At 39.8% G+C, this 25,533-nt stretch overlaps 1 protein-coding gene across 3 annotated transcripts in view; it reads left to right on the forward strand.

Annotated features, from left to right (window-relative positions):
* The window catches only part of LOC134354655 (olfactomedin-like protein 2B), a 70,654-nt gene that overhangs the window by 9,238 nt on the left and 35,883 nt on the right, over positions 1 to 25,533 (forward strand). For 2 of the 3 annotated variants that reach the window (XM_063063730.1, XM_063063729.1), the window contains 3 exons: positions 7,606 to 7,713; positions 14,753 to 14,935; positions 24,888 to 25,110. In XM_063063730.1, the coding sequence (XP_062919800.1) occupies positions 7,606 to 7,713; positions 14,753 to 14,935; positions 24,888 to 25,110 (514 nt within the window). The remainder of the gene's footprint in view (positions 1 to 7,605; positions 7,714 to 14,752; positions 14,936 to 24,887; positions 25,111 to 25,533) is intronic. The other variant, XM_063063731.1, reaches the window with a different exon arrangement.

The following is a 25,533-nucleotide window of genomic DNA, read 5'->3' on the forward strand; positions in this document are numbered from 1 at the left end:
GGGAGGAAAAGGAGACCGAGAAAAAAATTAATAATAACAAATAAATAACAGGGTACGAAGGGGAGGTAGGGCATTAACGGAAGTTAGCGGCATGAACATTGACTTCTCTAATGCCCCACCTCCCCTTTGTACCCCATCCGTTATTTATTTATTTTCTCTCTCCTTTTTCTCCCTCTGTCCCTCTCACTATACTCCTTGCCCATCCTCTGGGCTTCCCCCTCCCCCTTTCTTTCTCCCTGGGTCTCCTGTCCCACCTGTCCCTTGATCCTCTCCCTTCTCCAGCCTCATATCCCTTTTGCCAATCAACTTTCCAGTTCTTAGCTCCATCCCTCCCCCTCCTGTCTTCTCCTATCATTTCGGATCTCCCCCTCCCCCTCCCACTTTCAAAACTCTTAATATCTCTTCTTTCAGTTAGTCCTAACAAAAGGTCTCAGCCGAAACGTCGACTGTACCTCTTCCTATAGATGCTGCCTGGCCTGCTGCGTTCATCAGCATTTTTTTGTGTGTGTTGCTGTCACTTACTCACTCAAGAGCTGGAAGAATAATCCAGGGAACACAAAAAAAGAGAAAAGAAAGACGCTGAATTAATGAAACACTATTTCAGAAATATCCCACTGCTTTTCTTGTGCAGTAAATTACATTGGACAGTTATTGTTGTTACTTTGGGGAAGATGGTTGCCATTTAACACACAGCAGGTCACAGAAAGTGATAGGATTAATGATCAATAGTTATTCTCAGTGGGTAACTGGTTTGTTGACACTGGCTATTGTGAAGGCAATCAATGCTGTCAGAGTATCATTCCCATAAAAATTGTTTTCGAGTCAGATGGAATATGATACCAACAATAAAAATATCAGTGAGAAATAATACAGCATGTTGGTGTGTTGATTATTTTTGATGGCAGGAGGTGGTGAATTAGCTGAATCTGTGAAGTTCTGTAATGAAGATAGTGGTGTTTCTTATTCCGTAATTCTTTTTCACAATGGAAATACAGTTTAAAGAAAACATTTGCATTGATGAAATTTAATTCCTAATTCATTCTGAAGCATTATATATTAGGTCTAAAGTAACATCGTGCTTGCTACTTGATCAGTAGAACTGTCAACATCGGGAACTGTGACCTCTCACTTCTCTTCTTCTGCATGGCAGAAGTTTATTGGCGATTTGTGATTCCAGCCTTTCAATCATTTGTTATTTTCTAACATTTGTTCCATTTTAATTACATCTGTCAAATTAAGCCAAACCCCATGTGCTTCCTTAGCTGTTAGTGAAGATTTCAGTTCACTTTTTGATGAAGAGCAAGTGAGTTCTCCAGCTTCTATCCTACTTCAATATCAACAATACGTTTATGGGTCATTTAGAACATAGAACATAGAATAGTACAGCACAGTACAGGCCCTTCGGCCCACAATGTTGTGCTGACCCTCAAACCCTGCCTCCCATATAGGCCCCCACCTTAAATTCCTCCATATACCTGTCTAGTAGTCTCTTAAACTTCACTAGTGTATCTGCCTCCACCACTGACTCAGGCAGTGCATTCCACGCACCAACCACTCTCTGAGTAAAAAAAACCTTCCTCTAGTATCCCCCTTGAACTTCCCACCCTTTACCTTAAAGCCATGTCCTCTTGTATTGAGAAGTGGTGCCCTGGCGAAGAGGCGCTAGCAATCCACTCTATCTATTCCTCTTATTATCTTGTACACCTCTATAATGTCTCCTCTCATCCTCCTTCTCTCCATAGAGTAAAGCCCTAGCTCCCTTAATCTCTGATCATAATGCATACTCTCTAAACCAGGCAGTATCCTGGTAAATCTCCTCTGTACCCTTTCCAATGCTTCCACATCCTTCCTATAGTGAGGTGACCAGAACTGGACACAGTACTCCAAGTGTGGCCTAACCAGAGTTTTATAGAGCTGCATCATTACATCGCAACTCTTAAACTCTATGCCTCGACTTATGAAAGCTAACACCCCATAAGCTTTCTTAACTACCCTATCCACCTGTGAGGCAACTTTCAGGGATCTATGGACATGTACCCCCAGATCCCTCTGCTCCTCCACACTACCACATATCCTGCCACTTACTTTGTACTCTATCTTGGAGTTTGTCCTTCCAAAGTGTACCACTTCACACTTCTCCAGGTTGAACTCCATCTGCCACTTCTCAGCCCACTTCTGGATCCCATCAATGTCTCTCTGCAATCTTCGACAATCCTCTCGACTATCTACAACACCACCAACCTTTGTGTTGTCTGCAAACTTGCCAACCCCCCTTTCTAACCCCACATCCAGGTCGTTAATAAAAATCACGAAAAATAGAGGTCCCAGAACAGATCCTTGTGGGACACCACTAGTCACAATCCTCCAGTCTGAATGTACTCCCTCCACCACGACCCTCTGCCTTCTGCAGGCAAGCCAATTCTAAATCCACCTGGCCAAGCTTCCCTGGATCCCATGCCTTCTGACCTTCTGAATAAGCCTACTGTGTGGAACCTTGTCAAATGCCTTACTAAAATCCATATAGCTCACATCCACTGCACTACCCTCATCTATATGCCTGGTCACCTCCGCAAAGAACTCTATCAGGCTTGTTAGACATGATCTGCCCTTCACAAAGCCATGCTGACTGTCCCTGATCAGACCATGATTCTCTAAATGCCCAGAGATCCTATCTCTAAGAATCTTTTCCAATAGCTTTCCCACCACAGATCACTGCTCTATAATTACCCGTACTATCCCTACTACCTTTTTTGAACAAGGGGACAACATTCGCCTCCCTCCAATCCTCCAGTACCATTCCCGTGGACAACGAGGACGTAAAGATCCTAGCCAGAGGCTCGAAAATCTCTTCCTCTGCCTCGTTGAGCAGCCTGGTGAATATTCCGTCAGGGCCTGGGGACTTATCCATCCTAATGTATTTTAACAACTTCAACACCTCCTCTCCCTTAATATCAACATGCTCCAGAACATCAACCTCACTCATATCGTCCTCACCTTCATCAAGTTCCCTCTCATTGGTGAATACCGAAGAGAAGTATTCATTGAGGACCTCGCTGACTTCCACAGCCTCTAGGCATCTCTTCCCACCTTTATCTCTAACCGGTCCTACCTTCACTCCTGTCATCCTTTTGTTCTTCACATAATTGAAGAATGCCTTGGGGTTTTCCTTTACCCTACTTGCCAAGGCCTTCTAATGCCCCCTTCTTGCTCTTCTCAGCCCCTTCTTAAGCTCCTTTCTTGCTTCCCTGTATTCCTCAATAGACCCATCTGATCCTTGCTTCCTAAACCTCATGTATGCTGCCTTCTTCCACCTGACTAAATTTTCCACCTCACTTGTCACCCATGGTTCCTTCACCCTACCATTCTTTATCTTCCTCACCAGGACAAATTTATCCCTAACATCCTGCAAGAGATCTCTAAACATCGACCACATGTCCATAGTACATTTCCCTGCAAAAACATCATCCCAATTCACACCCGCAAGTTCTAGCCTTATAGCCTCATAATTTGCCCTTCCCCATTTAAGAATTTTCCTGTCCTCTCTGATTCTATCCTTTTCCATGATAATGCTAAAGGCCAGGGAGTGGTGGTCACTGTCCCCCAGATACTCACCCACTGAGAGATCTGTGACCTGACTCGGTTCATTACCTAATACTAGATCTAGTATGGCATTCCCCCTGGTCGGGCTGTCCACATACTGTGACAGGAATCTGTCCCCGACACACTTAACAAACTCTGCCCCATCTAAACCCTTGGAACTAATGAGGTGCCATTCAATATTAGGGAAGTTAAAGTCACCCATGATAATAACCCTGTTATTTTTGCACCTTTCCAAAATCTGCCTCCCAATCTGCTCCTCTGTATCTCTGCTGCTATCAGGGGGCCTATAGAATACCCCCAAGAGAGTAACTGCTCCCTTCCTGTTCCTGACTTCCACCCATGCTGACTCAAAAGGGGATCCCGCTACATTACCCACCCTTTCTGTAGCTGTAATCGTATCCCTGACCAGTAATGCCACCCCTCCTCCCCTTTTTCCACCCTCTCTATCCCTTTTAAAGCACTGAAATCCAGGAATATTGAGAATCCATTCCTGCCCTAGTGCCAGCCAAGTCTCTGTAATGGCCACTACATCATAATTTCATGTATGTATCCAAGCTGTCAGTTCATCACCTTTGTTCCTGATGCTTCTTGCATTGAGGTACACACATTTATCTTGCACTGTAGGCACCCCTTAATTATAAATTAATTGATCTCCAATATTCCACGTCCACTTTGCTAGAGAGTCGTTTCTTCATGGGTTTTGCAAGATTCCACCAAAAACAAAAGTCTGCAATGCAGTAATTTGGAGCAAGGAAAAAAAGACCCCTGGAGCAAGTGTTTGTTTTTAATGCTCCAGATTAACTGACTTCACTTAAAGCAAACATTAAATATGGGACATTACGCAAATATTGCTAGTAATATTCAGTAGGTCGGGCAGCATCTGTGTTAATGTTTCAGGATGATGACCTTTCATCAAACTGCAGTTGTGCCATCCTTCACTGTAAGTGAATCATAATCCTGGAAACTTCCTAAATGACAGCATGGTTGAAGTAATTGCACTGTAAGAGTTCAGCGGGTAGCAGTAGTTCACCGTGATCTCTGAGTGAAATTAGGGACTGGCCTTGTTAGCAACACCATTATCTTAAGTACAATAAATGTGCCACCAGACTAGAGGCAACAGCCAGATGGAGCCCAAATTCATGCATTATCTATAGAGGTCAGCAATGAATCACTTCATTTACTGACTTGTGTCGACCTCTCAAATCCTCAGGAATGTTTAGCAACCAGAAAATAATGTTCTAATTCACAACTGTATGTGGGCAAAACTGAGCTGAGCTCACACAGATAATTTGCTGATGATGTGAAATTTGGTTCGGTTGGGGTGTCTATAATGTCAATGCCAGAGAAAATAAACAAAGGAAAAGGGAAAAAAATGCCAAGAACAGGAACCAAACAGGGAGAAAGAGAGAAGGAAAAAGATACACAGTAAGAAGGCCATTTGGCCCATTCTGTCTGTGTTGACTGTAGAAACCATCCAGTTTGATCCCACTTCCAGGACTAATTCTGTGTCTCTTCGGCTTACATTTCTTTATTACACATCCAACTACTTTTTAATGAGATGATGGTTGCTGCCTCCCCTATTGGATAGTCAGTTCCAGATCCCTTCTAGCTTCTGGATGAAAAATATCCATTCCTTCACCTTCCTCCTAACATTTGTTTTTTTTTTACAGTTTTGCTAAAGCAAATAGATCCTTCCCATTTCCCCAGTCTAGGGCCTTCATTATTTTTTTCACTTTAATTATAGTGCCAATAAAAAGTATTCACCCCCTCGGAAGTTCTTGTGTTTTATTGTTTTACAATATTGAATCACAGTGGATTTAATTTGGCTTTTTTGATACTGATCAATAGAAAAATACTTTTTTTTGTGTCAAAGTGAAAACAGATCTCTACAAAGTGATTTAAATTCATTACAAATCTCAAACACAAAATAATTAATTACTTAAGTATTCACGCCCTTCAAGTCAGTATTTAGTTAATGCACCTTTGGTAGCAAATAACAGCCTTGAGTCTGTGTAGGTAGGTCTCTTACAGCTTTGCACATCTAGACACTGCAATTTTTCCCCATTCTTCTTTACAAAGCTACTCAAGCTCTGTCAGATTGCATGGGGATTGTGAGTGAACAGCCCCTCTCAAGTACAGCCACATATTCTCAATTGGATTGAGGTCTGGACTCTGACTTGGCCATTCCAGGACATTAACTTTGTTGTTTTTAAACCATTCCTGTGTAGCTTTGGCTTTATGCTTGGGGTCATTGTCTTGCTGGAAAACAAATCTCCCAAGTCACAGTTCTCTTGCAGATTGCATCAGGTTTTTCTGCATGATTTCCCTGTATTTGCTGCATTTATTTTATTCTCTACCTTCACAAGCCTTCTAGGACCTGCTGCAGTGAAGCATCCCCACAGCATGATGCAGCCACCACTATACTTCACGGTAGGGATGGTGTGTATTTGATGATGTGTAGTGTTCAGTTTACAACAAACATAGCAATTAATCTGATGGCCAAAAAGCTCAATTGTGGTTTCATCAGACCATAGAACCTTCTGCCAGCTGACTTCAGAGTCTCCCACATGCCTTCTGGCAAACTCTAGCCAGAATTTCATGAGAGCTTTTTTCAACAGTGGCTTTCCACTCTTTGCACCTCTCCCATAAAGTTCCAACTGGTGAAGCACCTGGGCAACAGTTGTTGTATGTGCAGTCTCTCCCATCTCAGCCACTGAAGCTTGTAGCTCCTCCAGAGTTGTCATAGGTCTCTTGGTGGCCTCTCCCACTAGTCCCCTTCTTGTACAGTCACTCAGTTTTTGTGGATTGCCTGTTCTAGGCAGATTTACAGCTGTGCCATATTCTTTCGATGAATGACGTAACTGTACTCCAAGGGATATTCAGTGACTTGGAAATTTTCTTGTATCCACCTTCTGACATGTGCTTTTTGATAACCTTTTCTCAGAGTTGTTTCAAGTATTCTTTTGTCTTCATGGTGTATTTTTGTAGTTTAGGATACTGACTCACCAGCAGTTGGACCTTCCAGATGCAGGTATATTTTTACTACAATCAATTGAAACACCTTGATTGCAAACAGGTCTCCAAAAACAGATTTCCAAAGTCAGATTTCCATTGAACTACTGATGTGACTTTTAAAACCAATTGGCTGCACCAGTGATGATTTGGTGTGTCATATTAAAGGGGGTGAATAGTTATGCAATCAATTATTTTGTGTTTTATATTTGCAATTAATTTAAGTCATTTTGTAGAAATTTGTTTTCACTTTGACACAAAAGAGTCTTTTTGTCAAAAATTCCAAATTAAATCCACTGTGATTGAAGGTTGTAAAACAATGAAACATGAAAACATCCCAGGGGCTGAATACCTTTTATAGGTACTGTAAATCTTCCGTTAGCCTCTACTGGTCCATTGAAATCAATACAAACCTTTCCAAACTTCACTTATTACTAATTTTTTCCAATCTTGGCAACATTCTTGTAAATCAGAAAGGGCTCAGATCTCTAACAAAGTGCACTTGGCAGGGAAGAAATAAAGGAAGTTAATACCCCCAATGTGAGTTTTCTTGATGCAATGTTTGGAACATACCCTGGCCATGACCAACATGCTATTTTGTAGAAGAACATAACAAGGCAACAGTTTTAATCTGGGTATTGGCATGGAGTACATCTTCCATGCATCTACATGAGGATCAAACATTACTCCCTTCAACACAGCCATTAAATCAGGCAGCCACCCTGGTTTTAACTATTCCAGTATCCACAAAACTCTTACAACCACTTATTATAATGATTATTGGAGGTCAGTATTAATATTTCTTAATTTTTACCATTAGATAAATACTTATTGTCTTTTAATATATGTTGGCAATACCAAAGAAGAATGTCATTTTCTCTTTAGTCCAGTTTGTCTCCAGGCTAGTGTTTGATTGTGTAACTTTGTGATGGTGACCTGTGATTTATACTTTCAATTAAGTATAGCTTCAACACGTTTTCATTTTGTCTACAGCTCTCCTCAATGATGGAACTTTTAGAAAGCACCGTCTTTGGATTGGATCTCTTAAAGTTGCACTCCGTAACAATCAAACTCATTAAACATATTGAAAAACTGGAAGAGGTAAGATACTTGTTTACTTCTTGACTCAAATATTTTCCAACCCTCAGTCTTAAAGGTCAAGACTTAAAAACTTTAAACAGGACTTTGAGCAGGACCATAGTTCCATGGGATCTGTCCTATTCTCTTGTAACTTGTTGAAGTAAGTGCAGTGCATACAGGAGCATAATAGCTGGCCCACACTAAGCCATAAAAGTCAGTGCAGGTATGTTTTCTACAACAGAGGGAAATCAGAGCGAGAGTCACTGAGTCTCAACTTTCAGCCTTTGTCATGGTTTGGTTTAGAACTACATAGAAAAGCCGAATCTAAAAATGTTCTGCTGCTCTCAATACTCCAAATGAACTCCCTCCAACCTAACTTCATCTTACCCAACTACATTATCTTTCTATACTTTTGTTTCCATGCCTGCCACACCTGCAAACCCCTCCCCCGTTACCTCTAATCCTGCCTCCAACTTTAATTCTCTAACTTTCCCTAATGCATCTCTACTAGTCCACTGAACCTTTCCATGTGGTAGGAGGAGCAACAATTTCATTCCATTGGAGAGTGATATGGAAATAACCTGAAGAAGGGCATTTGGCTGAACAGGAAGAAATTTTAAGATCCTAGTGACAAAAGGAGGCTGAAAGAACTGCTGAGAAAGTTGTGCTGTCCTTTTATTGGATTCAAGGAAAATTAATCATCTGAACCTTCAGCCTATCAGACACTTGCTATTTCACTAACAGAATAGAATTGTCCAATTGTCACCCATTACTTCATCTTTACAAAAAAAATGCTTTCTCTGTTGATGGATGGATAGGTATCAAAAGACTGCTTGATATTTTGTCAAATAATGTCATGTCTTGTCTTTTCCTGCCTTGTATAAGTGACTGTAACATACATCAAAGTTGCTGGTGAACGCAGCAGGCCAAGCAGCATCTCTAGGAAGAGGCGTAGTCGACGTTTCAGGCCGAGACCCTTCGTCAGGACTAACTAACTAAAAGTGACTGTAGTTTGGTAGGACATAACTACTGTAAAAGTATCAGCAACTCCCTCATCCCATTCAGGATGAGAAAGTTGCTGATGTTTGGTAGTGAGTGATTTTTGAATCGATTCAGAAACAGCCTGGAAGAAATAATTTGCAGTTAAGACTGCAATTGCAAATTATATTCCTGAATGACAATTTGAATCATTACAGCACATTTTCCTCTGCTTTTTTGTACAAAGCTTTTGCAGAGGGAGAGTTAATAACTGTACTCGACAATGCTGGAAACATTAATTGTTCTAAGCTGAAATAAACAGAGTGATTTTTTGTGAAATATTTGCATGCTTTAGAGTTCTACCTGTATTATGATCTCATTATACCCAATTTCACATATTGATAGGATTGTGTGATTGTTATGCCTCTTCATCAAATCATTTATTTATAGGCAAATCTGTAAATTAGGAAGCCATTCTTTGGATTGAGCACAGCAAGACTTTGTACTATTTTGTGTTGTCTGTCCAGGGAAGGTATATTACTCATTTTCAACAGTAGGGGCATATCAGATTCCTAACTATCTTCCTGAACCACGAGAACAGGTCATCTGATTCCTAAATTCCCAGAAATATTATTGTTTAATTGCAAGGTAAACTCGAAGTGAAATATTAACATGACATAACTGCTAATTTTAAAATGGCAATTAAAACCTTTTTGCTGCTCTGATATAATTCTTCATAATTTCCATTTCGCTTAAACACCTTGAATTCTCAAGGTGAACTACCATTAAGGTCTGACTAATTTCATCATATATATCTTAAAAATTATAAATGGCAACATTGAAGAATTTTTATTAAAATTCCCATAAATCAAAACCTGACTGTGGGAGGTAGTATGCAGGGTGTACAATAAATCTGTAATAGCAACTTCACACCTCCCCGACTGTGATTGACCATCTGTCTTAGGCTAATAATTTCCAATTGTAGTTATAAAGAAATGTGAAAATAGACAACACATTTATTGACTCACTGTAAAAGGGGCAAGCAATAATGGTTAGTGAGTGGACAGTAAAATCTGTTTCAGATTAAATGAATCTATATTTCTTCTGGCTGGGAATACAGTATATGTTTGTAAAGAAAGCTTATCTGTGAACTTGCTTATTCTCGGTGTCATCACCTACACACTGCATCACTGCAACAACTGAATGAAGTCAGTCAACAAGGGGAAATCTTGAATCTTTCAGCATCTGTCAGAGTCTGTGAATGGAATTATCAAGCTACACTTGGCTGTTAGGTTCAAACTGAGCTACTGGATGCACTAGGCTTGTTGCACACAGAAGACAGGATGAACAGAGAGGAATGGTAGCTTAGTTCAAAGCAAAACAGAGGAACTGACCATATGGTAGAACAGGTGCTACATTCAAGTCCAAGTTTTAAGTTAAGTGGGAATATTAAAACTATTTCCCTTGATTGAAAGAAGAGGTAGATTTTTCTGAACATATTTCTTATTCTAACACCACCTGCATTTACAAGACGGGGCTCAGAATGATGGATGATATCACAAGTAGTTCCTCGCATGCCGGCCTTACTTTTGGCTGGTAATATCCTTGCTTTTAAATCAAAAGGTTGTGAGTTTAAACCCCACTGCAGAGAACTGTAGGCAAAAAATTAACATATTCCAGTGTAGCACTAGGGTGTAATGTGCTGTCAGAGGCACTGCCTTTTAAATGAGATCCCAAAGCAAGGTTTTGGCTGCTTCAAAAATAGATTCTGAAGATCTCATAACACTACTTTGAAGGACAGCAGGAGAGTATCACACGAAAAAAATAAGGAAAGGGTTTTAATCGACAGCCAGTCTGTTTAAGGCAGTATTAGGCAGAATGTTGGGATTGTAACAGTCAAATTACATGCATATTATAAAACTCAGTTATTCACTTCAATGCACTTCTGGGCTTGGTTGATGGTAGAGTTACCCAATCATTTCTACTCTCTATAAAAATAGTATCATCACTTAATATGGATAAACAGACTATCTAATTGTTATCACATTGCTGTTTAGCAAGCATGGTGAGTGTATGATTATCTGCTGTTTTATATCCTGTTGTTCAGAAAATGCTACTATGGCCATAAAACACTTCAAAATATCTAAGCTGTTAGACGAAAGGCTTTTTTTTAAAACAGTGGGACAATAATTTTTTTGTATCAGACAAAGGAAATCATGAACAGTAATGGGTAGCATGCAGCAGAGTAAAGCTAAAAGCAATGCTAAGTCATTTGAAGGGTTAAAGTATTTTCAGTGATGATCACATGCAAGATGAGAATCAGAGGCATCATTGTAAAATCTGATTAAATGTTTTCACAGAACAACAACTTCAATTTGTATTGCAGCTGTAACAGGGTAAAAATGCCCCAGGGTGCTTCAAATGTATGTTTTCAAACAAATGTTAATGCCAAGCCATATAAAGTCAGAGCCAAATCAAAGGAGAGCTTATAAGGATGATAGAGTGATAAGAGAGTTCAGGGTGGAGAGGTTTCTGGAGGGTTGGGGACTTTCTGAGCTTAGCTCAAATGGAGCAATTATATCTTAACTACAAATGGAGCAATTATATCTGATAATGCTCAGGTGACCAGAGGTGGAGGGCATCAAGATACCATGGAAAATTAGATGGTTGGAGGAGAATATAGAGATAAGGATTAATGAGCCTGTGTAAGGGGTTTAAAACAAGAATTTTAAAAAAAGTTATAATCAGGTATAATAGGTGAGGAGGGCCTGAAAGAAATAAGAGCACCTGGATGTCCTCAAATTCATGGACAACAGAATAAGGAGGTCAGCCTTGTGTGTTGAAAGGTCAAGTCTTGAGGCAACACAGGTTGAGAAAAGAATTTCAGCAGCTGATAAGTTAAGGTAGTGGCAGAGTTAAATAATTTATAGAGGTCCAAATAGATATTCTCAGTGATGCCCTGAACACAACATCCAAAACTCAACACAATGTCCAATTAGAACACCAAGGTTGTGAACAGCTGAATGGTGTTGCCAGTAAGATTGGTGGAGTAGGTAGCAATGGACAGAGTTAGTAATGGACTCAATTGTTTACTTTGGTCACCCCAATATTGTATTGATAAGGTTGTATTGGGTTAGCGACAGTAGAGGAGTCAACAGTGATGATGAAGCTGAGGTGAAGCTAGGTAACATCATCACATATAGGAAATACAATGTGTGTGGTAGATTTTGGTGGAGGGTAGAATGAAAGGGGTCTGGGATAAATTGTTAGGGGTCACCAAAACGACAGTGTGTGAATTAGACTGGAGCTTGGCAGGAGTGATCTGGTCACCTCGATAGTGAAGAGGCAATGGGAGAGGATGATATAATCAAATTATTGCAGTATATCATAAAATCTGAATGACTACCTTTGGTGTTGTAGCCTTTATGATACTCAGAGATCATTATAGTTGAAGACCTCCAGTCACACGACCTTGAGTGTTAATCACCTGGGCTTCTAGATGAGCGGGGTGCAGAGAAGCCACCTTGAGCTTCGTCTCTGTGCCTGAAAATGAAACCAGATAAAACTCTCATTAACCTATTTGGTCTCATCTTATCCAGAATACTCTTCTTTGTTTCATCCATCCTTCCCACGCTTCATCTGCAACTTAAAACTCCTTTTCTAGTTCTAGATATGAAACATTAACTCCGTTTCTCCTTCCCACAGACACCATTTATAGTATTTCTCTGTTTTTATTTCAGATTTCCCAGCATCTGTAGTTTTTTTTATTTTCAAAACTCTCCCTTCCTCATGTCCCTTTTCCACATTAGGCCATCTATTTTTCTCATTCAAATGCGATAGGCAACTTGAAGTGAAATAGTGCCTGTTATCAGTCTCTTACCCTTATTGTTCTCTGCATCTATCCTTCCAGGAATCTGACCATCCTTACTAGTAAGAACCTTTAAGTGCGCAAAGTTCTCATCAGCCTTGAATGTTCAGTCTGTCATTTTATCCATTTATAATAATCCAGCAAACAGACCCTCACTCCCTATTTTCACTCCTTCCTTTAAAGACAAGCCCCTTTAGAGATAAGCAGCCATATAATCTGTTTCAAATCAAATCAAATCAAGTTTAATTATCATTCAAACCATACATAGATACAACTGAATGATACAGCGTTCCTCTGGGGCCAAGGAGCGAAACATTCAAAAATAGCAAGTGGCATAATTCAAAATATCGAGCAAAGAAGCATATTCATTTAAAAAAAGGTATATATGTCTGGCAATCAATGGTACAGTCTCCTGGCAGTCTGGCAGTGTACAAATGCACACAATCTATCCTGTCTTTCCACCACTTGAACATGGAAGGGCAGCTACGATGGGAGAGACCAGGCCCCAACCGAGCTCAGGCGCCATGCTATAAGTGCTTCAGTGTCTCTCCCTGGTCTGCAGGAGCAAATAAGCCTGAGGCTTGAGGCCTAGCTCTCACAACAACCAAGGCTACACAGCTCCCATGTTGCCAGAGAAGGGTAACAAGCCTGCAGCAACTTATATTATCACCGTCCAATAGAGTCTTGCGATCACAAGAGAAATGTCCGAGACAAACTCCCACAGTTATATGGCACCAATTTCGATGCTTCCAAGTAGTGGCAGCAACACAGTCTGCAGCCAGGTCAGCTCCTCTGACACACCAGCAGGCTCCACTGATATCCTGACTGACTCCTTCTCCACCATCTCGGTCCCTTCGACAGCTCAGCCGGCCTTCTCTCCAACATCATGGCTGGCTCCTTCGACATCTCAGCCGGCTCCACCGCTGACACCAGTCCAGCTACTCCAATTAACAAGTAGCTCACTGATGGAGTAGCCCTGCAGTACCCAATGTTCTTAGAGTAGGATTCCCTGCTGCTGTTTAAGATAATATAGTTAAGAATATTGAGAAAACTTACCCTCTTGTTAAATATTACCTGGAGATTAAATATCACATTTGAACCAAATGGGATAACTTCACTCAACTTGCCCAATCACTGTTCCCACAACCTATGGACTCACTTTCAAGGACTCTTCATCTCATGTTCTTGATATTTATTGCTTATTTATTTATTATTTTTTTTGTGTTTGCAGAGTTTGTTGTCCTTTGAGCACTGGTTGAACACCCAGTTGGTGTGGTCTTTCATTGATTCTATTATGATTATTATTATTCTATGATGGATTTATTGAGTATTCCTGCAAGAAAATGAACCTGGATTGTATATGGTGACATATATGTACTTTGATAATAAATTTACTGTGAATTTTGAAGTTTGTTAATCTATGATTTACTTCTGTACCCTCAGATGTATATTGGTTCCGAAAAAGCAGACAGAATTATTAGGCCATATCTGAAAATGGAGAAATGAACAGATGTAGAATAGAGGGGGTGAAGAGGTAATGCTGGTTGTTTATAGGTATTAACATAGATTGAATATTAATCTATTCAGCAGGATCCAGTGATCAGACCTCCTGATAATTTATTGACCCTGTTACACTGCAAAAAGCAGTGCATTTTGTGGATATCCCTGGCATTGAAAAAGTGGCCAAGTTCAGAATGCTCTTTGTACCCCAAAAGGGAAAAATTCTATGCTTGTTTATGCTCTGTGGCAAGTTCCATGCACTAGATTTCAATCACTTTGTAGTCAATTGGAAATAAGGAGATATGCTGAATTTATGATTTAGAGAGTAAGCTGCTCATCTTTCTTGTACAACAGCTGACAATGGTATATGTGAAGGAGCCAACAGGCAGTGTTTAGAGTTGTTGATTAAATGTGAAGACTGCATTGCATAATGGAGTTGTAAGATAAAACCCCAGAGATTAAGAGTTCAAATACCAACCTAGCTGGTGATCTCCATTAAGTAATATCTACTCAATGCTTAGGTAAGGAGTAATATAGGAAATGATCAAAGCTGCCTGCAGACTTTGTGTAATACCAGTGGATTAATGTGATTTTGAAATTCCAGAAATAATCTCAGTGAAAGCTCACCAAGGACCAATCAAAAGACAGCATGGGGAAATAAGAGGAGGCAGGGTGTGTTTGTACACTGGATTATTGATCTCCCTTTCTCTCCAGAAGCTGACTGCAGATACTTTGGAAGGAGATAGGCCCAGTACAGACAACGTCAACAAGGCTCAGAGTAAGATGGAGAAGAAGGAAAACCACACAACCACTTATAGCAGCCTGAAGAAAGAGATGACCGACATTGGCACAAATCTACTGCAGAGAGATGCGGCTAATACCTACACCCAGTCAGAGGTAAGCAGGCAAATAACTGCATCCAAACATCTGACTCCCAGTTTCATCAGAAAAGGTTCCGAGACTATTAAGCAAAAAAGTAGCTATGACTAAATTGAACTTCTTCAATGTTTGAAACAGACATTGTCTACAAATGTTCCCTCTCCCTAGCCATCAAGATACAAATGTGTGGATGAAAGTCTGAAGTGTTTTAATGGAAGTGTCAATTGTTGCTGCCAGATTTTGTGCTCCTAGGGATGAAGGTTGGTTAATATTGGGGCATGTGTCCAGTGCTGTCTTCAAACATTTCCAACATGCCAATTACTGAGCTTAAATGGTGGTGCTGCTTTTCTATGTTATTGTAACTTAATCTAGTTTGCCAATCCCCGCAGAAGAATTTCTCTGTGATTCCTCTGCCAGGACAGAAGAGCTGGGTTCAGTTGTCCAATACACAAAGTTGATGAAAATGTAACCTAGCGCTTCCAGTGACCTTTAGCCCACAAAAGATTAAGTTTTTTCAACACTGCTCCAACAATGAGCCACACACTCTTGGGGGGAAAAAAACACATCCCACTATTTCAGCAAGTGCCAATTTTCCATTTCCTAATTTACTCTGAGCATATTCACTCTACTAGCGCCAAATTAAGCACTTTGTGTTACGTGCTCAGTGCCCAATCCAAACAAAGCTGAAACTGCCCAAATTCATTTCGGCCTAAGATTCTAAAGAATAGGCCAACAGATCTAATCAGCCCGAGCTGTTTTCAGCCTGATCTCTGAAGACAAAGTGTCAAGGCTATGCTTCTTAATGTGGCAGGACTACCACTGTTTTAGGACATAGAACAGTGCAGGCCCTTTGGCCCACATTGTTGAGTCAACCCTTTAACCTATACCGAGATCAATCTAACCCTTTCCTCCTACATAACTCTCCATTTTTCTGTCATCCATATGCCTATCTAAGAATATCTTAAACATCCTTAATGAATCTTGAACTGACCTGCCCCTCACAAAGCCAAGTTGATTATCCTTAATCATACTTTGCTTCTCCAAATGTTCATAAATCCTGTCTCTAAGAATCCTCTCTAATAGTTTGCCCACCACTGATATAAGACCCACCAGTCTCTAATTCCCAGAGTTATCCTTATTACCTTTCTTGAACAAAGGAATAATATTTGCCACCTTCCAATCTTCTGGCACTACTCCTGTGGCAAGTGAGGACACAAAGATCATTGCCAAAGGTGCTGCTCTTCCCTTACTTCCCATAGTAACCTGGGGAATATCTCATCGAGACTGGGGGACTTATCTATCCTCAGTTTTTTTTCAAAAGTTCCAGCACACCTTTTTCTTAACATTGACATATTCCAGCATATCAGTCTGTTCTATGCTGACCCTATATCTGTCAAGGTCCCTTTCACTGGTGAATACTGAAGCAAAATATTCATTAAGGACCTCCCTCGCCTCCTCAGACTCCAGGCGCATTTCCTCTTTTGTTCCTGATCAGTCCGACCCTCACTATAATCATCATCCTGTTCTTCACACACATGTAGAATGCCTTGGGGTTTTCCATAATCCTACTTACTAAGATCTTCTCATGTCTCCTTCTAGCTCTCCTAAGACCCTTCCTAGCTACCTTATATCCACAGCCCTGTCTGATCCTTTCTTCCTAAACCTTAAGTATGCTTCTTTCTTACTCTTGACTAGATGTCTTGGCATCTCTTGTCAAGTCCCGGTTCCTTCACCCTACCATCCTTTCCCTGCCTAAATAGGACAAACCTATCCAGAACCATATCTAAGTTCTCTCTAAGCAACCTCCACATTTTGGAAACGAGAAAATCTGTAAATGCTGGATATCCGAGCAACACACACAAAATGTCCTGCCAAAGGGTTCTGGCCCGAAACATCAACTGTACTCTTTTCCTAGATGCTACCTGGCCTGCTGAGTTCCTCCAGCATTTTGTGTGTATTGCTGCACATTTTGGAAGTACGTTTTCCTGAGTACATCCATTCCCAATTTATGCTCCCAAGTTCCTGCCTAATAGCATCAGAGTTCATCTACATACTGTGTCAGGAATACTTCCTGGGCACAACTAACAAATTCCAACCTATCTAAACCTTTTGCACTGAAGAGGGGCAAATCATATTAGCAAAGTTGAAGTCCTCCATGACAACAACCCTTTATTGAAGTATCAATGACTGTAAGAATTTGGAGGTATGTGCGATAAGAAAATTTGAAAATATCAAGGGCTATCAATAGGGATGGTTGGAGATTGCTGTGAAATTTTGAAAGGGCCAAGGAATATTACAGTATGAAATTCACTAATGAAATTCAGAAACACTCCCTGGCATTTTCCCAACTATTAGCCTTCTATAAGTGTGAACATGTATAGAGTGCCTTTCTTAACTCCAGACCATTCTAAAACATCTTACAGCTTTTAAAGTACTCTTGAAGTATATTCAGTGTTACAATAAATAATACGCAGTATCTAACCTAGGCACAAACTCCCAAAAGCAGCAAGCAGTGTTGACTTAGTGTATTTCAGAGAAGTCAGTGAAGGGTTAAATATTAGTCAGAGTGTGAACATTGTTTTTCTTTGGGGAAAAAAAAGTGCCACTGGATCCAGTTGAGAGGCCTCAATGAGATTTTGGTGTCTGCACTGTGTCAGGGACATTTTCCATTGAAGGCCAGACATTTTATCGTAGTACTGAACAATGATGCAGGATTTCAACTCGAAACATTGACAGATCCTTTCCTCACACGCATGGTGCTCAACTCGCTAAGTTCCTCCAGTGGATTTTTTGTTGCTCCTGATTCCAAAGTCTGCAGTCTCTTGTATCTCCAGACACTCTGATAGAAGGTCCACAACCTCAGCACAAAAGTCTGATGTTCAGGACGAGAAGGAGGTGGTTGAGGAGGTAGAGGTGGAAGAGATTGGTGAGGAAGACCAGGATGTCAGACAGAGTCTTCAGGTACCATTCTATATCCTCCACAGGGTCTATAATAAAAGCAGACCAGCTTGCACCAGGCTAGTCAACATAGATATTCATGCCCCATTAAAGCCCTATTTTTCAGGTGAATATCTTGGCCTAGAGAAAAGGCCGACCATTTCTGATGATTAAAAGCAAATTCAAAGTATCCTTCCTTCAAGTATTTCTCTGCCTTAATCAACCAAATAATACCAAAGGTTCCAACTGTATGAAAGGCAAAAATCAGCTAGCTTTATCATCAGCAGCCATACTCATGAAGATTACTCACCTCATCATAGGAATCGTTTCAGCAGGAAAGTTTACAGAGAAGAGGCAAGTTTCTGCACTTGCGATTGGAATATTATTGACACAGTTGGCTTGCTTAGTATTAGCCAGAACAGAAAGACTTTTAAAATCTCTTACTCCTTCAGCTCAACTAAGAGATTCAGCAACTATATTGTGATGTTAGGCACCAAGTTATGAGAGTGCAGCTTTGAGTCCTGAGGAGATTCTTGGCAGATGGGACTGTAAACTATGGATTGTGCCAATTTTGAACTTGTGCTTTAACATCACTATTTCAGTCAAACACCAAAGAAGACAGCACGATTCATGTCAGATGTCTAATACGTTAACCATCACCAGTGCAAGGGATGGGAATCTGTAAGATGAAATTCACTGGACTCCCTTGGGAATTTTTGGTGTCTCCAATTACGCTATCAAGAAGGCTACTCATTTGATTAAATCATTACATTGTCAGTACAATATTCTTTACACTCACCACACATACCTGAAAGAACATAGAATTTAAGTTTTATGTTACTCATTATGGTGTAGGTTCTAGGAAGGCTCTGCAACATAAAGCTTCCCCGGAAGGAAACTTAAGTGTCCAGGATAATAAAAACACTGGAAAAAATGTCCATTTACCCTACCAGTGGCAAATGCGGATTGCAGCCATTAAAATGTTTGTCCCTGACTACTTTAAACTTAATTGCAAACTAGCTTTCTTTCTCTTGTACCAATTCCATTGTATTGCAGATACTAAACAGAGCAGTCACCTCTTCGAAGTCTCTGGTTGTAATGCATTCATTACATGTAAAGATTACGCACAGAAAGTGCATTGCAATATGCAGTGTCCCTACTTTCTAAAGCCTCCCTTGTTATTCCAACTGTACATTTCATTCAAGCTATTGTACTAGATGAATTTGAGAAATTTTCAATTGATAAATCTTTGAAAGAAAAGTCAAATGGAATTTACCAGATGGATAATAATGCTGGCAGTTCACCCACGTGCTGCTCCTTAGTGGTAATCTGACAATGGACTCACAGGTATTTTAGTTGCTGCCAGTGGTGGAAAGCTGCTACCGTTCAGTGTGTTGACAGCTAACTTAGGTTAGGTAAATGCCCATGTAAATTGTTATTAATTCAGAGCTCATACTTTATTGTATTAACCTAAATATCCATTTACGTTGACTCCAAGCCAGTGATTCCTGAATGCTGTTTTTCCATCTATACCAGTGCTTACCTAGACCATCACTCCAACATGTAACATGGAAAAAGGGGATTTCCTGTTGGCCAAATAATTGATCCTTCTTCTCCTTGCCCCTGGTATGAGTTTCTTCCCTTCCAATAGTCAGTCTCCAGAGTTCCATTGCTCTGCATCTGAAATCCTTCATTATTATTCTTTTCTTATCAGTTCTGTACCAAAATGCTTTGTTTCTGTTGGTTCTGGTGAGCCTATGTCTACTCCTGATTGGCTCTTCTTCCAAGTAAGAATTTGCCTCTGATGCCATTCCCTTGTTTTTCCCTAAGTCAGGATATTTGAGACCAGTTCCAGCCAATTCAAGTCAAACACTTACGTTCACAGACACAGATAATTCTTCCATAAGTCTTCAGCAGTCAGCAGGGGCTTCTTTAAGCCCGCTTTCCATTGTTTCAATCCTCTATCTCTGAGCAAGAACCAGTTCAGAAAATAGTCCACAAAATGGTGGTTGCTAGAACAGTTTCACAAAATAGAGGTCTTCATTCCTTCCATCATAATGCAACAACAAAGATTTTTTTTTTACTTACAATGCCCCTGACTCATTCCACTTAGCTGTTTTGTAGAATTTTAATTCCTTTATCGCCAATAATTAGTAGCATTGCAGATAAATGACTATAGCCAGCGCTAATTATCAAAGACTCATTTTGGGATTAAGTTGCCTTGATCTCAGCGACTGCAATGTTAGTTTAGCGAGCTGTGTTGGCATTGTATGAAGAGATGACACTTCCTAGCTCCACAATGCCAGTGACGCACTTCAGAGATCAGGTGTCCAATAGATTATCTGTGGTTTGACCACAAACGCACCACTGTAATCACGATTATCTACACCAAAGCGTACATTCATCTTTCAGAAGGTACTTGGTGGTAACTGGCATCTCACTGCTTCTGAAGAACAGCAGTTTACTACAGCGTTGCAGCAAATAGATCTGTGGTAGGAATTGCCACGAGAGTTGATTGAGGCACAAAGACTTTTGACAGGCAACTTGGTAGCTGAAAGTTGCTTCATTTTCTTTTTTCAACATTTTTATTGATATTATATGGATACAAATACAAAATTCCTAAGGATACAAGTAAATAATATGAATTATATTACATTTAAATCACAGTAATAGGATCACAGTATCCCATATTCCAAATCAATCATGTATAAAAAAAGATTGAATTATGAAATGAAATGAAATAAAATTAAATAATTGTATTTTATTAAAATAATCTACCCCCACTACCAAAGTAAGCTGGTTGGTAAAAAAAAAGAAGAAAAAAGAAAAATACCTTACCATATGACATTATAATAATGGCTCAGATCCATACTTTAATAACAGTTCAAAGATTGTGAAAATAATTCAGAAAGGGTCCCCATAACATTAGAAAATCATGTTTAGAATCAGAAATCGAACAATGAATCTTCTCTAGATCAAGGCACAACATAACGTCAGATAGCCATTGAACATGACTGGGCGGGGTGGCCTCCTTCCACTTGGGTAAGATCACCCTCCTGCTTCATTGAATTGAAATGACTTTATTACTTACTTCTTTCATATACATGAGGAGTAAACATCTTTATGTTATGTCTCTGTCTAAATGTGCAATGTGCAATTTATAGTAATTTATAATAAATAGTATGTACAACAGGACAGTCAATATAGCATAGAAATACAGTTGAATTAAGCAAGCTGATGGCCTGGTGAAAGAAGCTGTCCTGGAGCCTGTTGGTCCTGGCTTTTATGCTGCGGTACTGTTTCCCGGATGGTAGCAGCTGGAATCGTTTGTGGTTGGGGTGACTCGGGTCTCCAATGATCTTTCGGGCCCTTTTTATACACCTGTCTTTATAAATGTCCTGAACAGTGGGAAGTTCACATCTACAGAAGCTTGGGCTGTCCACACCACTCTGTAGAGTCCTGCAATTGAAGCAAGTACAGTTCCCATGCCAGGCAGCGATGCAGCCAGTCAGGATGCTCTCAATTGTGCCACCATAGAAAGTTCTTAGGATTTGAGAGCCCATACCAAACTTCTTCAGCCGTCTGAGGTGAAAGAGGCACTGTTGTGCCTTTCATACCACACAGCTGATATGTACAGACCACATGAGATCCTCGGTGATGTGTATGCCGAGGAATTTAAAGCTGTTCACCCTCTCAACAGCAGATCCATTGAAGTCAATAGGGGTTAGCCTGGCTCCATTCCTCCTGTAGTCCACAACCAGCTTCTTTGTTTTTGTGACATTGGCTGCTGTATCGGGGAACTGTCAATGCTTGCTGACTGACTGACACTGGCTCTGCTGAAATCTTGTGAGTGGCTGTAAATGAACTTCTCCATACTTCTTGGCATCTCTCACTTGATAGCAGGCAGGCTGGACAAGCACCATGTATTTCCAGATGGATATGCAACAGCCTTCTGTATATGTTTCCTTGCAAAGTCCTTATCCAAGTCTTCCAGGATAGAAGGGATACGTAACTTCTTTCTCGGAGGAATTAAAACTAGTCTCCTCATTTTTATGAATTAACTGTAGCTTGGTGCCTCTCCATAAGAAATGTTCAAAAAAGTTCAAAGTGAATTTTATTATCAAAATAGATGTATGTCACCATATACAACCTGAGATTCTGTTCCTTGTGGGCCTACTCAACAAATTTATAAAATAGTAACTATAACTGGATCAATGAAAGGTCAACCAGAGTGAAGAAGACAACAAACTGTGCAAATACAAATATAAATAAATAGCAATAAATAATGAGATAACAAGTCCTTAAAAGTGAGATCATTGGTTGTGGGAATATTTCAATGATGGGGTAAGTGAGTGTAATTAACCCCTTTTATTCAACAGCCTGATGGTTGAGGGGTAGTAACTGGTGGTGCAAGTCCTGAAGCTCTTGTATCTTCTAACCTTCACTTAGTGATCCTACCTTTTCTCTTTGGAGGAATAAAGGAATTTATTCCTTTATGGATTTGTTTCAAGAAGGCCGATTGATGTCCTTTGAGAAATTAGTAACTAAATACTCTCTTTCATACTCACACTTTTTGCAATATCTTCAGGTCAGACATTTTTTACAAGAATATTTAAGTAATTTCCATATATACAAGATTCTGACCTGTCAGACACTATTTTAAAAATGAACCCTTTAGTGAAAGGTTTTATTGGGAAAATTTATAATTTTTACTATTACAACAGGATAATTATCCTCTATTTGAGATTAAGCAAGATTGGGAAAGAGAGCTTAACATGACCCTGATAACAGAGGATTGGTTGCAAATTTTGAAGTTGGTTAACTCTTCTTCGATTTGCGCCAGTCATTCTTCAATTCAATTTAAAATTGTACGTCATTATTATTTGACAAAGGAGAGACTGTCTAAAGTATTTCCTAATGTTAATAGTCAGTGTGATAGATGTAAAACTGAGATAGCTATATTGACACATATGTTTTGGTCATGTTCTGTATTGAAACAGTTTTGGAAATCTATTTTTTCTACAATTTCTAAAGCTTTAAACATTAATATACAACCTAATAAATTGACATTTTTGTTTGGTATAATTCCTCAATATATTCATGGTATTTCTATATCAAACCAACATGTAATTGCATTTGTTACATTATTGGCTAGAAGGGCTATTTTATTGAAATGGAAAGATGCTTCTGCTCCCACTTTGATACAATGGTTCTCTCAGGTGATGCTATGTCTTAGGAAAAAATCTGAAGTCGAATTTTTGATCCTTGATTTGACTTTGAGAAAAGGTGTGGCTCTTTTGCCTGCTACTATCATTTGATTTGAGTTAATTAAGATGGTCCCCTTCTGATTCTTGGGTAAATGGATTTGGTTGGTGGATTGATGTCTTCTTTTTTATAGAAGCTTGTATGGCGTATAGCTCCGGGTTTGTGCTCCAAATGGTTTTTTTTTTCTTGTTTTTTTTTGTTAGCTGGGTTTTTTTTTGTTTTAGTTAGTAGGGGTTCTTTTTCCTTCTTTCTTTTTTCAAAAAAAAAGCTTTAACATTTTGTTTTTTTAAAATTATTATTATTGATATACTGTTTAGCTTGGTTAATAGTTTGACTCCTATACATATTGATATATTGACTTGCTTATTTTAATATATTTTTTGTTGTCTATTTTCAATAATAATTAATAAAAAGATTTAAAAATGAAGATGTATCTTCTACCTGATGGGTAGAAGGTGTGTCTGTAATGCTGTCTGTTTAACCCTTGTGGTACTAATATCTGAGCTGATCTTGCTGGTGCCAGAAGTGATATGTTGTCCTCTTTCTCCTCATCTGCACTGTGCTCTGAATGTGTAAATAGCAGCTGGGTATTGGTGTCATCTGCAACTCTATAATGATAGAAATTAAAACCTAGACAAGTTTGGATAAGTGTCTTGTAGATATCAAATATACATAGTCATCTCACTCATTATTGAGAGTGGTAAAGGTACCTGAAATCACTGGTTAGAAATGTGCATAACTGCCTCAACTCCAGTTGGGTGTCCGGTTGGGAAACACAAGCTTACATTATCTCCAGGTCAGCTTTGGGACAGCAAGGTCCACCAGCGTGTTTTGACAGGACCTGTTCAAGTGGCTTCATTCTGCAAGGCTCAGGAAATTCTCCTGAAATTACTTGATTACCGAAGTTCAGTTGTGATTGTGTGTAATATTTGTTGTGAGCTCTGTTTGAGTTAAGAACTGTTGAGTCAATGAGAAGTGAGTGTGTGTTTAAGAGAAAGAGACAGAGAGGAACGTGACACCAACTCTTACAGCATGAATTAATTTATGGAATTTTTTAATATGTTTCTCCTTGCTGAAGGGAGACTTGCTTCTAGATTTTCGATGCCTTTCCCTTTTCATGGTATATACACAGCACGAATCATCCGCAACCTTATGCATAAAATATGATGATCTGTGGCAATGAAGCAGGAGTACATTCCTTCTCTGCATTGTGTTTATTGTGGCTACTCGAGCTGTTTGCCCCACAGACATTTCTATCAATGGACAGAAGCTCTCTAAGAGCCTGAAATCTGACACCAATTAACTCATGAATGGGTCTACATGTAGCACAAGACTTGAGAATTAATGATCACTAACCTGGGAGTTAGCAAGGAAGCAAAGTGCTGTGAGCTCAATACATGCAAAGGTAGTACATAAATACGAGAAAGTCTGCAAATGCTGGAAATCCAAAGCAACAAACACAAAATCCTGGAGGAACTCAGCAGGTCAGGCAGCATCTATGGAAATGAATAGATAGCTGACATTTTGGGCTGAGACCCTTCTTCAGGATTGAGAGGGAAGGGGGAATATGCTGATTAAAAAGGTGTGGGTGGGGAGAGGGAAGGAGGCTAGCTGGACGGTCCATATCCCAGCATGTCAGCATTATCACATTCCAGCATTATTGGTTCTTGCAAGGTGAGGTATAATTTCTAGGCATCAGTATTTTACTTGGCAAAGCTGCAGTGTGACTTGCTAACCTGGGAATTGTCTGATTCTGATTTCTTTGAAGGAAAGGCATATCCACATACCTGAAAAGTTTAACAAAGAGCTCCTTTGGAAGAGGGGTGAAAACAAAGACACCAAACCAGTCACTGTGTTGCACACAGAGCAGAAGCAGTTTGAGAGACATCACAAACATAGGCATTCCCAAAGACCAACCATTATACGAGCCACGTACTACAAGGCTAAAGCTTCAGAGGCAGTGGGAGATGAAGAGGTGGCAGAGGATGAGCGTAAGTGCACCAAAATGTTTCCTGTCATTGTGGAGATATGTTTTAAAGAAGAGCAACAGGTTATGAGTGAATTCAGATGTCCTGGTACTGTGAAGGTGTGAAAAATGAATCCAAGTTTCGTTCTTTCTTGCTTGATAGAGATGAGGCAAATCTTTCCCCTTGATCATGGACATTTTCTGCATCACTGATTCATGAACCATTTCCTTTCACACATCCTCCTTACAATGCACCCAGTTACACATCTGTCTTTCATTAGTGCATTCTCACCTCCATCTTTCTTCCTTGAATGTATTTAGCCCGTTCTCACAAACTTTCTTATTTTTGTCATAGCATAGAGTGATTTATTTTGGCACAAGATCTTTGGTGATCCAGCAGTCTGAAAACAGCATTCGGGTTTGTCAAGGAAAATATTTGTCTGGGACC

The sequence above is a fragment of the Mobula hypostoma genome, chromosome 12 (assembly GCF_963921235.1).
Source record: "Mobula hypostoma chromosome 12, sMobHyp1.1, whole genome shotgun sequence".
NCBI classification, from domain to species: domain Eukaryota; kingdom Metazoa; phylum Chordata; class Chondrichthyes; order Myliobatiformes; family Myliobatidae; genus Mobula; species Mobula hypostoma.